This window comes from Streptopelia decaocto (genome assembly GCF_964273445.1).
Source record: "Streptopelia decaocto genome assembly, chromosome: 10".
In the NCBI taxonomy this organism is placed as follows: domain Eukaryota; kingdom Metazoa; phylum Chordata; class Aves; order Columbiformes; family Columbidae; genus Streptopelia; species Streptopelia decaocto.
In genome coordinates this window covers 15,961,968-15,974,886 of record NC_138665.1, presented here as the reverse complement: position 1 = coordinate 15,974,886, position 12,919 = coordinate 15,961,968, and the positions used below count along the sequence as shown (strand labels likewise).

Here is a 12,919-nt window from a genome sequence, read left to right as displayed (position 1 = left end):
CAGGCAATTGCAAAATACTGTTTTTTCAAGGGAAAGCAGAAACTTAAGCATCAATCAGAGTGTTTCAGGAAAAAACAAGCAAATAACATAAGTAATCAAAATTAGATGGCTGTTACTGGAGTGGTGCTGACTGTGTTTAATACTGTGGTGGATCTACCTGGACCATAGAAGCAACAGAGGTCATGGGTGGAAGTTTTGAAGTGAAATAAAAACATCTATGGATGCAAAATAAGAAATTAGCTTTGGTGCCATTGATTGTGCTGTAATTGACAGGTTTTCGATGCTTTTAAAATCAGGTTTTTATATAAGTACTGGAACATATTAAGTCTGAACACTTTGCACTGATTCCTCCAAAGCCTTGCAGATAATCCCCCATTATATTTGGAACTTTGAGCAGCAAGAATAGTCTGTGTAACATTAAATGGAAATGTAAGTGTATAAAGAGAAAAATGAACTTCAAGAAATGCCCAATTTAACATATAAATCAAGTAATTAGATCTAAAGAACATCTGTTTAGCTTTATAATCTGTCTCTGGGCTTCAGTAATAAAGCAGTTTGAATGTTCTTTGAGTGATGTAATGTTGTAACTTCTTGTGTGTTTAGGTCTTTGGGTCCTGAAAACCTGTTGCTGAAAGGTGCTACCCTCAAAAATACCAAGAAGATTTATGGTGATCAGTTTATTATTATTATAATTATTGACAAATGTAGGTGCTCAGCACTAAATCTAGAGAGGGCAAATAGTTTGCTGCTGCCTGTCTGCCCAGGCTCTCCAGTTGCATTTGGTATGCAAGCTGATTGCACGTTGACAGGGTGAAATTTGGAGATCCTGGTTGTGTCTGCAGTGCTGGCAAGCTGTGCAGGTTGTGCTAAAACACCTCAGCAAGCTTTTCTGTTTGCTTGAGATACAAAGAGCAGGGAGTTGTTCCCAGATCCTCTGAAGACGTGCTGGGGCCACAGTCCCAGATGCCACTGATTGAGGGTGATGGCTGATGTTTTTTCTGACTGTATGTGGTCCATGCACACCTGCTCGGTGCTCTGGGATATGTGCAATTACATTACTTAGCAGCCTCGGAGGTTTCTGTAGTTGAATAGTCCTTGAGCAATGCCTCGTTCTTCAATTGGGATTTGAGTTTCATGTAAAAACTGATGCCCCTTATGGCTTAAGTGCAGGCTGGGTCCCTCTGGGGCTGCGTGTCCCTTATGAGCCCTGTTTAATTCCCTGTAGGAGTTGCGGTCTATACTGGAATGGAAACAAAAATGGCTTTGAACTACCAAGGGAAATCTCAGAAACGGTCTGCTGTAGAAAAGTGAGTATTTATAGCTGGCAAAAAAATCGGTAAAAGCTGTTTGTTGTTTTCTTGGTTGTTTTGTTTTGTTTGTTTGTTTGTTTCATGGATGACTTGTATAGAAATAATCCCCAAATCCTGCTGCCTTTTGTTTCAGATGCTCTTTGATTGCATAGAAAATCTGTATATTTGATTAAGCATGCCTTTCAAGAAGCTGCGTCACTTAGTAGCGCTCTTTCTTTAAAAACAAAATTAAGAAATACTAAAATATATTAACTGACCCTGAATATCAGAACTGTCAAAAGCACTTGTTCTGCAATTTCCTTCTTAAAAGTAAGGAAGTCTTGTTCTTGATTATTTGCATTTCTCTATAAAAATAGCTGCAAGAATTTAAAAAAGAAACCTGTTTTTCAGATCTATCAACGCTTTCTTGATAGTGTATTTGTGCATCCTGTTGAGCAAGGCTACTGTGTGCACGACTCTGAAATACGTCTGGCAGAGTAATCCATTTAACGATGAGCCTTGGTACAACGAAAAGACTAAAAAAGAGAGGGAGACGTTCAAAGTAAGTGGATTAGTATTTCGGCACCTCCTCCAGGTTTATTTATTCTGGCAGTTTTATTTAATCTGACGATGTCTGCCGCCAGCCCTGGGGGTCCTCTTTGCTCGCTGGGAGTGCTGATGTATCCTTCGGGCTCTCCTGCTGTTTGCATTTCTGTCCTGCTGCTCTTGTGCTTGGTCATGGTGGTGCTTGGGTGGAGCAGGGCAAAGCATAAATAAATATTATATTATAGAAATGCAGCAGCCGATTTAACCTAGATCCTTATCTGACCTTGATCTATCTTTCAGCTTTTAGTAGGTAAACTGCTCCTTGTTTCTAGTTACTTGAGATGAGAATGAGTCTGTATGTTCTTAGGACGAATATACTTGAATAAAACATCGATTTTGTCGCTGCAAAGCAGTGAGATGTACTCTTGTATTATACTCTCGTAGATCTGCAGAAGACAGTGAGATTTTCTGCATCAGAGGAAGATGGAGTTTGGCTTTGTATGTTAGCTGTATTTGTTTTCAGGTTGTTGAGGTTTTTTTCTGTTTAACCTTAGAGGAAAAGCTGTCAGAAGCCCCAGAGGTGTTGCTGTAAACTGCCTCTGAGTTACAGCTGTTGGGCACAGACTGCATCTTCTCCTGTTTCCATTGCAGGTCTTGCGGATGTTCACGGACTTCTTGTCGTTTATGGTCCTCTTCAACTTCATTATCCCCGTCTCCATGTATGTTACAGTAGAGATGCAGAAGTTCTTGGGTTCCTTCTTCATCTCTTGGGACAAGGAGATGTACGATGAAGAAATAAAAGAGGGAGCGTTGGTGAACACCTCAGACCTGAACGAAGAGCTCGGGCAGGTCAGAACAGGCTCTGTTTGCATCTGCTGGGGTGGAAATGTGGATGGAAATGTTCTCTGTGATAGGAACCCTTGTTGTGGCAGTCCCTCGGGATCCCCTCAGGACAGAGCTTCAGCCGGTTTGGTGGCACTTTCCATTTAATGTGATTCTACTCGCTCTGTGAAAGGGATAAGGTTATAAATAGTGCATGAAAGAGCAGGAATTGGGTCATGCCAATTGTTTCCATATTGGGGAATATCAGACGCAGCACTCTGCGTGGCAGAGTGTTTTGCTTTCACTGCCTCAATTAAAAATTAAAAATCCTCTGTCTGTGTTCTCTGGGCATAAAGTGCTCATGCAGCCACGCTGCTGCTGGCTTTGCTGTGGCAATTAGGCAGCTCAGGCTTCCCTTTTGTATCTACGTCAGGAGAGAATGAGTGGGGGGTATGAGTAGTGCCTACTGCTTTTTATTTTGCTCAAAAAGAAAATAAAAAAAGAGCTTGGAGTAGCAATCACTTAATTTAAATAAAGCACTGAGATGAACATCCCCCAAAGGAGGCAACAGAGTTGCGGCAGCTATATAAGTGCTGGGAGCCTGTAGCAAAAGACCCAATAAAGAGGATGAAGGGAGAAAAAGGTCTTGGAAACAGATTTTAAGTCTTAAGGAGCTGCCACCTGTGCAAAACCACTGAAAAACAAAGGAGCTGCTCTGAGGAGCCAAGTGGTAAAGCAATGCAGTGGTGTAACTCTTGTGGGGCACCTGCATCTTTTTGAGGGGCCAGATTAGGATAGCAGCACAGTACTCACCGGCATTGGCACAGATGCACTAAAATACCCCAGCATCTCTGGTTTTGGGGGACTTCTTCCTGCCTGTTTGCTTCTAGGTTGAATACGTCTTCACGGACAAAACCGGGACCCTGACGGAGAACAGCATGGAGTTCATTGAGTGCTGCATCGACGGGCACAAGTACAAAGACTGCATTTCAGAGGTGGATGGCTTCTCTCAGACCGATGGACCCCGAAAATGTTATGGCAAAGCAGAAAAGGTAAGAAAACTGTGTGTCGATGATTGGCAGGGTTTTGTGGCCAGTTCCTGGGTGGGTAAATACAGCAGAAGCTGTGGGGGTGGTGCGTTTTGTTTAAAAACGTGCATAGGCGAAAATCACATGCAAGCACTGCGAGGTGGGCTGGGTGCACAGCACTAAGCTGGTACCGAGCCCTCTGTCCCTCCTGCCTAGAGCCGTGAGGAGCTGTTCCTGCGGGCGCTCTGCCTCTGCCACACCGTCCAGATCAAGGAAGCTGACCAGGTGGATGGGTTGATAGGACATCCAGAACGCAAATACACCTATATCTCCTCTTCCCCAGACGAAATTGCCTTGGTGAAAGGTGCAGAAAAGTAAGAATACAAAGATGCTGTGTGTTTTTTTTAATTCCCTGTTTCTGATGGGAGGGAAGTAAGGGTTATCTGAAGGTGAGGGCAGAGGTTCCTTTGCTGGAGCCCCCAGGACCATGTGTTTTAATCCCCAAGAAATGGAGACCAGTTACCCTGTGCATATTGCAACCTAATAGCTTCCTTGGCGTGCAGCAGCAAAATGGATGGGTGACTTTTATCCAACTCCCGTTGAATCCTGCCCAAGGTGCTCAAGACCAGGTTGGATGGGGCTTTGGGCAACCTGGTCCAGTGGAAGGTGTCCCTGCCCATGGCAGGGGAGTTGGTACTAGATGATCTTTAAGGTCCCCTCCAATCCAGATCATCCTATGATTTTGTGCTTTGCCATCCCCTAGGTTTTAGACGGAAGCTGTTGCAGCTGTGTACTTGCTCATGGCTTGTAAATCCGCTGGAGACTCAGGGGACCATGTCCAGGGGCTCTCGATGTCTGTGCACGGCAATGCCCAGCTCTCCAGGCCATGGCAGTGGTGCCAGAACATTGTAGCAGGCTCTACATGGAGCAAGCAAACATCTAGCTGAGCTTTTTAGCTCCGGCTCACTAACTGCTCTGCTCTCCTCTGCAGTACAAGAACGTTGTTAACATATATGTGCCAATGGGTGTTTTCAATGTTGTTTTGTCCTTTTGTTTGTTGACAGGTATGGTTTCACTTTTCTAGGACTTCAGAATGATTTCATGAAAATACGAAACCAAAAGAACGAGACTGAAATGTAAGTGCTGTGGGGGCTGCTGAGAAACAGGGCCCTTCGTGCTGCACCGGCTCCTGCTCAGCTTAATTGTGTTGGGTTAACGTGACCAAACTGGCAGGGTCAAAGCTGTTCTGTGGTGGCTGTCAGACCGTGCCAACCTGCCCAAAAACTCCTCTCCTTTGTGCTCATAGCTCAGGGGACATCCAAGAATCGCTGATCTAATCCCAGCCCTCCCTGAGACCTTCTCTTCACAAGCAAGTTTCACTTCTTACTCCTCTTAGGGAGAAACTTCTTATTTCAGTGCCAAGGCCAATGTTGCTGCCTGCTGAGCCCCTGCCTGGCCCGGCGCTCCGTGCATCAGTGGGTGAATGGAGCCAGCCCAGGCTCTAACCCAAAGCTTGACTGTCTGCTGGGAGGTTTCACATGTACATCCACATCCTCAACCCCATGCACAAAGCAGCAGTGGAATTTATTTTTTTTCACTCTGTTTTCTTGTGCAGTTGTTGTAAAAAGTACATTGCTCAGTGGGTGCTTCCGCTTTTAGGGTATATTGATTTTTGCAGCTCGTTGGTAGCGATTTTCTGTCTTAAATAGTTATTTTTCTTCTACTGAGCCTAGCTTTGGTTTTTTAACAGGTACCAGCTTCTCCATGTGTTGAACTTTGATCCTGTCCGTCGCCGTATGAGTGTCATTGTGAGAACTACCACAGGTACAGTTAAAATACATTTCTTGACTCCCGTACATATGTGCACATGTGCAGAAATATAAAGCATGCCCTCTTCATTCCTGTAACCCAGAGAGGCTAAGTGATTGGGTTTTCTAAGCTGGTCTAATTAAATTCTCTACTAGGTCTGGTTGGGATAGAGTTAATTTTCTCCGTAGCAGCCATTGCGGATGAGCAGCAGATAAGGGAAGGAGACAGGGATGGGGACAGTGACCCATGGCTTGCTCCCTACTTGCCTTGTTCTATCCTGGAAGTACAAATACAGGGGGGTGATGTGAGACCTTCCCCTGTGTGGGTTGGGTTTTCATGGGGATAGCAGATATAGAATTCAGAGGTCACCATCCTCAAGTTTCAGTCCTGTAAGGTAGAGGATGCTGGTTTTTCTCTCTCTCTAAAAAGGTTGTGAAGGCTTCTAAATACATTGTTCTGTCCAGCCTGTTGAAGAAAACTTGCTCAGAGACAGGTAGGGACACTCAAGGTCCCAGCCTGTGGTCAGACGAGGTTTTGCAAGGGCTAGTGTAAGGCCACTTCTGGTAGGCAGCTGGGCTTCTAGCAGTTCCTCCTTTAGTCCTGCCAGATTTTCTCCCTCTGCATCATTTGCTGGCTATTGAAGCTGTTAGGTCTTTCTACAGCTTGTGAATGCTATAAACTATTTATAATTCACTTTTAGGAAAGTTGCTTCTCTTCTGTAAAGGAGCAGACTCCTCTATTTTTCCAAGGGTTCAGCAAGAAGAAATCCAACAAACGAAGGTCCACGTGGACCGCAATGCTATGGTGAGCACATGGGTGGAATTTGGCTGGCTCCTGAGGTCAGGAAAGCCTTATTCCAAAAATAGGGATGTGACCTTGCTTTGGAGGGAAGCGTTGAAAATCTGAGTGTCGGTTCACATTGTTTTGAAGCCAAGCTTCTTTCCTTTTCTGATACTTTGGCTTCCAATGTTTATTTGATTTTATTCGGTGTACTTATATGGTCTCCATCACAGTTGTGTCTGAGCATCTCTCAAGCAAGTTAAAAATAGAAATAACAATAGCAGGCTGTTTTCTCCAGTGGGAGAAGTGCCTGGTCCCCACCGTCCCTGATGGATGCACACTCTTGCCTCTGGTCCTTCTTAGTTTCTTTCTGCCAGATTACATGCACATAATAAGCATAACTGTGGTTACTCTAATGGGAAGAAATTACTGTATAGAGACAGAGAACTGTTCTTTTGACTCAAGCCAACGAATTGTCATTGCCATCAGGGTCAGTTCTCTCAGCAAGCATTCATGGTGGAGAAAAGCACTAACCCTAATGTGAGGAGCTGTAGAAAATCTGGTTTTAGGGCACTTGTCCACTTCATTATCTTTCCTTCCCCCTTCCAGGATGGTTACCGAACACTTTGCGTGGCATTCAAAGAACTAACTCAGAAGGAGTACGACAAAATTGACAAACAACTTAGTGAAGCTAAGATGGCTCTGCAAGACAGGGAGGAGAAGATGGCCAAGGTGTTTGAAGACACTGAAGCAGACATGCACTTGATCGGGGCGACGGCTGTAGAAGACAGGTAACGAGGTGACCGCCACCACTGGTACTGTGATACCTGTGGTTTCTTCCTGATGTTGCATCGTGGAACTGAGCAGCCAGGCAGATGCTGGAAGTGTCCAGGGCAATTAATGACTCTGTGGCACAACCCATTACACAGTGCCCTAGTTGCTAAAATTGGCTGGTGTAGCAGGAATTAGGATTGGTTAATGAGACTACAGAAGTACTCGCGCTTCTGGAGAGTGAACTAAGCAGGCAGCATTAATTTGCACATCAAAACAAATTCAGTTTTGTGTGCAGTTATAGTAACTGCATGTGTGAATTAAACTCTTGCTCTTGACTCTTAGATCTCACAGTATAAAGCGGTATATTTTTTTTTGGCTGCAAACAAGAATTTGGAATAGCTGACATATAATCCTTATTCCTGTGGCAGCGGTTTCTCCAGCACAGGGAAAATCAATTAACTTCTCTTGAGCTGATATTTCCTACCTGCAAAATAAGTTTCGTATAGATTAAGTGTGGGCCAACCTGAGCAGTGATGTTTTGCTGCTGCTTGCAGGCTGCAGGAGCAGTCGGCAGAGACGATCGAAGCTCTACATGCGGCTGGCATGAAGGTTTGGGTGCTGACGGGAGACAAAATGGAAACTGCCAAATCCACCTGCTACGCCTGCCGGCTCTTCCAGACCAGCACCGAGCTGCTGGAGCTCACGGCGAAAACCGTGGGCGAGAGCGAAAGGAAGGAGGATCGGCTCCATGAGCTGCTGATGGAGTACCATAAAAAGCTGATTCAGGATGTTCCCAAAAACCGGGGATGCCTGAAGAGGTAAGTGAGCAAGAGAACCCAGCCCATGCACATTTCATATGTGGGTGCAAAAATTATAGAGAAATAGGGACCATGTTGTGGCCCTGGGGACTGGCTACTTGCAGACGCTGTGTCTGGCTCCTTCACTTTGCTCATCTGGTATTAGTTAGTTTTATCTTAATTACTGATTTCCCTGAATGAAGGTCATGTGTTAAATCCAAGCTTTTAAGATTGCTAAGCCCCTTAAAAGGGATGGAAAGAAGATAAACACGAAAGCAATTTATTTTCCACTAAGATGATACAAGTGGCTAGATTGATTTTTTTTTTTTTTTTTTTTCTTTATTTCAAATGTGTTCCTTGTTGTGTCTCAGAAGCTGGACGTTGAGTCAAGAATACGGCCTGATTATAGATGGCTCGACACTGTCACTCATACTTAACCCTTCTCAGGACTTCAGTTCGAGTAATTACAAAAACATATTTCTACAAATCTGCTTGAAGTGTACTGCAGTCCTCTGCTGCCGGATGGCTCCTTTGCAGAAAGCACAGGTATTTACTCTACTTTCAACCATCTGAAGCACGTCATTAGGTGATGTGATGCACTTTTAATCTGTTGTCTGAGACTTGACCTGATCGTCTTAACCAGCTGGGACTTCTCCAGGCTGTGTGTAGGCCTCTGAGCTCCAGAGCATGATGGAAACACGCCAGTCTTTCAAATCTGAATGCAAAACCTTTGTTTAATATGCTCACAGGAAGCCACAAACCCAAACCAATTAGAAATAAATAAAACCCTCTGTTTTCTTTTTTCCTTTCCAAATTTGTCAAGTGGAGTCCATGACTTCCCACACCAGCTGTTGGAGTCTGAGCCTGATAAGCAGTGTGTTTCTGTCCCTCTTCCATGGGAGGTTTCCCACCCCGAAAACTCCTGAGAGGTCCTGTCTTTGAGACAGTGGGCCTGGCAGAAGGGAAGGGTGGGATGGTGCTGCTGCCGCTGCCTGGGATTTGTTTTTAAATACCATCCTGCAGCAGCTGGATCTTGGCTTTTGCTTTGGTTGGTGACTGCCAAGGAAGTAATGAGGGGTTTTATTAATCTGAACTCTCCAGGTGTTATTTGGCTGCTGTAGGAGCCTCATTGCATGTCCTGGAGGGACTTTTGCAGGTGGGGCAGTTGAGGGGTTCTCTGGAGGTTTTTTAACTGATTTCTGATTTTTAACTGGTTTCTGCTGCTATCCTTTTTTTTAAAACCTTTTAGATTGTGCGAATGGTGAAGAACACAAAAGGGAGCCCGATAACACTCTCCATAGGGGATGGTGCAAATGATGTTAGTATGATTTTGGAAGCACATGTTGGAATAGGTGAGACTCCCGGTAACACCCGTCCGACACCTAAGACCTGTTGCTGGGGTTCACTGTTGAGGCGCAGTCGGTATTTCTGATTGCACATGTCTAAACTGATCCCACTGAATAATGCAGAAAGTCTGCTGTTGCTCTCTTTGGAGCCGGGGTTTGACTCCAGATAAATGGTTGGTGTCATCACTTACTGCCTTTGAAAATACCACTCTCTGTGATAAACTGCAGATCATCTTCGAAAGCTCTATGGACAACAAGATGGCAAAGATTGCTTGCGGGTCAGAAAAATAAAAGGCATAAGAAGCAAACTGATGGGTGATTACTGGCAGTTGTTGCAAAGGCAGAGCAATGAAAATACCGGACTTCATTAGGGCTAACTGGTTGCAGCTGCTGGTAACGCAACTCTGGGGATGCGCATGTGTTTCCCAAGGGCTGATGCTCAGTTATGTTGTGTCTGCCCTGTCCGTATGACTGACATCAGGCTGGAAACTATCCTCCTCTGCGCAGATTGGTGTCAGAGATACTGGAGACGTTTTTAATACCACTAAAGAAGGGTCAATGGAAGAGAAAGGGGAGCCTCTTTATTTGGTGCCCTCTAATGAATGCGGCCCCAGTGCTGTTCGTTTGGATGTGGTTTCTGAGTGAACAAAACTGTCCTGTCTTCAGCTCAGCTCTGCAGGGATGTCCCAAGTGGCTGAGTGTCTGCAAGGAAATAACTGGGCTGTGTTAGATGCGTGCAAGCCCGTGGGGAAACCAATTCCTTATCTTTTTGTCAGGTTTGCTTAGATACTCTTCACCACATTCTTACATCGGAACTCAGACAGCAACCTAAATATAGCTTAAAAACTCCAGAGGCAGGTCTGATTGTTGTGGAGCCCAAACCACGGCGAGTCTTGCAGCACGTTAGTGGTTTCCTATCCTGGGACACTCAAAAGGGAAACATGGCTTTTGTCATGTTTTGGGATGCTGGGTGATGTGAACAAATCTAGTGGGGAGCATCGGTCTGAATTCCAGTCCCGTAAGGATTAACCCCTTGCCACGCTTCTGTCTGCAGGTATAAAAGGCAAAGAAGGACGACAGGCTTCCAGAAACAGCGACTATGCTGTGCCAAAGTTTAAACATTTAAGAAAATTGCTACTAGCACATGGGCATTTATATTATGTGAGAATAGCACACCTTGTACAGTATTTCTTCTATAAGGTAAGGATGTGTGTGCAGCATATTTCTTTGTTTATACTATGGGTTTCTTTGAAAAAATAGTAAACAGGAAAAAAAATGTATAGGTTATTCTGTAGCTCTGTTTTCCTTCCCTGCAAGAGGCTGTGTCTGTCAGTTGAAGCAGTGCTTACAGGGGAACATGAGCGTGACTTTCTTTTAGTGTCTTCTGCAGATACTAACTGCTCACTGGGTTAGTTATGTGCTTGGTAGACGACAGTGACCTAACTTGTCCGATATTGTAATATGTCTGATGACAGGAAAAATTATTTGGATTTACACCGAGAAGTCAAGCCCTTCCCTGCTAACCATTTGTCTTTTGTTTCCCTAGAACCTTTGCTTCATTTTACCGCAGTTTTTATACCAGTTCTTCTGTGGATTCTCACAGCAGGTAATTTCCAGTAATGTGTCTGTAAAGGCAGGATAAAAAGCAAGAGGCGCAATGAGGCTTCCTAGCAGAGACTTGGCTTTTGGCATCCTGTCCCTTCCTCACCTCGCTGTAGAGGACAGTAGGAACCAACCTCATTGCTCAGCATCAAATCTAGAGCATAATACTTTTGAGATACATAACTGAAAGGAATGTGAACACAGATAGACACCTTCCTAACATAACAAGAGAGGAGTTTAGCTGGTATGTCAGTACCTAATTTGGCCACTTCTCCTTCTCTTAAGAGAAAAGCTTTTCAAAGACTTCCTCATCTTTTCTCCTCTGCTACATTTCCCCGCATTAAAGGTGTCTCTCTAAAGGAAGAACAGTTTGTTCTTTTATGACAGCCTTTGAAAAAAGACACACGACTGGTCTCACCAGAGCCTTGCTTAGTCCAAGTGAGCGTCAGGGCAGATCCATGTGGCTGGTGGGCTCACGTGCTTGGAGACAAGAGCTTTGACTTTTGTGTCAACTTTATGGGCTTTTTTGTCGGTTTGGGCTCGAAAGTAGCAGTAAGCAAGAGTAAATGATAGGAGAGAGTTCTCTGCTTGTCTTAAAAAAAAAAAAGCCACAGTTCCTCCAAAACAGTCTGGAGAGTCACAGGAGACATCAAGTGTATTAATAGAAATAGCAGCACAAGAGCAGCTACAGAAAAGCTGTGGTGAGGGCTGTTTAATCCCATTTTTCTGGAGATGAGACCAGCCAGTTACAACACTTCCCAGTGGTGGGAGAGGGGCCTCAGCCACGCAGCCTGCAGGTGCCTTGTCTGCCCAGCATCGCACAGAGCGTGACCCTGTCAGATGAAACTGTCCTGTGTGCCTGGGACAGAGGGATAAATCTGTAGGATATGTACAGAGGCAAGGGCTGGAAAGTTTTAATCTCTTTGTAGGGAGAGTTTTCAAGTGGAATTTGTGTCTCATATTTACCCCTTCTTCCTTTTTTAAGCCACTGTACGATGCTGCTTATCTGACCATGTACAACATCTGCTTCACGTCGCTGCCGATCCTGGCATACAGCCTGCTGGAGCAGCACATCACCATCGACAGGCTGACCGCAGATCCACAGCTGTATATGTAAGTACCACTGGGCTGGATAAGCCTCTGCACAAGCTAGTTAACCATGGTTTAAGTTTTGTTGGTGCAGGAGTGTAAGCAGATGAACCTGGCCTGTGTTGGTGATGGGGTCACTGTGAACTGCAGGAAACGCTGTTTCTGTCCCTGCTGGCTCTGCTGCTTCTGCAATAGTGCTGAGCAATGTCCTGTTTACTGCCTATTTCTGCTTATTTATGCTCTCTAACAGTATCTGGTCTAGCACATTGCACTGCTGTGTCTCTATAAAAAATAAACTGTAGGTGGAATTCTTCATCCCTAAGAAAAATCAAGCTGCGAGTGTGGCCAGACCATTCATTCGCGTTAACTTTGAGGCAGGCAGTGGGAGCCAAGCATATGATAGAGCATGTAATGGATGGGGGGGAGGTCTAGCTTACAGGAGTGAAAAAGATCCTTTCATTTTCAGAAAGACAAATGTTTCTGAAGCCCAGCTTGGACAGGTAGTTTCTCAGCTTGTCTAAATGGATATCCTCACACAGACTGCCCCTCCACAGGCCTAATCCCCACAGCAGAGCCTGTTACGGGGGAACTCTGCTCTTCGATCCACATGCTTAGAGTTTTCTGCCATGTTGCCCAGGAAGAGGACAGTTCAAGAGCAGACTGTCTCTTTTTGCATTGCTGGTTGCTTTCTCTCCTTCCTTGGTTAGAATGGGGAGAGGCTTCAACCTCCCCTGAGAACCAAGGTGCTGCCCATCTCCCCCACCTCTGCCTACACACATGTTCAAATCAGCAAATGCAACAAGGGCTGTAAGGCTAGGGAGGGGGCATAGGTGCTTTTGAACTAAGTACTCAGAGCCATGATTGATTAGATCTCTGTGTTCCTCCAATCATATGGCAAAATGCCATCACGTGTACTTTTAAATAAATTGCTAACTGAATATCGTGTGGCACAGACCAATAATAACAGGCTCTTGTTCATTCACCTGGGAGCTGTCTGATCTCAGGGGCCTGTCTGTTGAGGGAAAAACAGATTAAAT

General features: G+C 44.9%; 1 protein-coding gene across 7 annotated transcripts in view; it reads left to right on the top strand.

Moving 5' to 3' along the window:
* The window catches only part of ATP11C (ATPase phospholipid transporting 11C (ATP11C blood group)), a 55,593-nt gene that overhangs the window by 28,010 nt on the left and 14,664 nt on the right, over positions 1-12,919 (top strand). For all 7 annotated transcript variants that reach the window (XR_014184989.1, XM_082062011.1, XM_082062012.1 and 4 more), the window contains exons 9-24: positions 604-668; positions 1,226-1,307; positions 1,701-1,851; positions 2,487-2,684; positions 3,548-3,709; positions 3,902-4,059; positions 4,750-4,821; positions 5,436-5,509; positions 6,195-6,298; positions 6,884-7,065; positions 7,603-7,866; positions 8,217-8,391; positions 9,095-9,197; positions 10,246-10,391; positions 10,738-10,797; positions 11,779-11,906. Coding sequence is in view for 6 of the 7 variants with exons in the window: in XM_082062011.1 (XP_081918137.1) it covers positions 604-668; positions 1,226-1,307; positions 1,701-1,851; positions 2,487-2,684; positions 3,548-3,709; positions 3,902-4,059; positions 4,750-4,821; positions 5,436-5,509; positions 6,195-6,298; positions 6,884-7,065; positions 7,603-7,866; positions 8,217-8,391; positions 9,095-9,197; positions 10,246-10,391; positions 10,738-10,797; positions 11,779-11,906 (2,124 nt within the window). In the remaining variant the exon portion in view is untranslated. The remainder of the gene's footprint in view (positions 1-603; positions 669-1,225; positions 1,308-1,700; positions 1,852-2,486; positions 2,685-3,547; positions 3,710-3,901; positions 4,060-4,749; positions 4,822-5,435; positions 5,510-6,194; positions 6,299-6,883; positions 7,066-7,602; positions 7,867-8,216; positions 8,392-9,094; positions 9,198-10,245; positions 10,392-10,737; positions 10,798-11,778; positions 11,907-12,919) is intronic.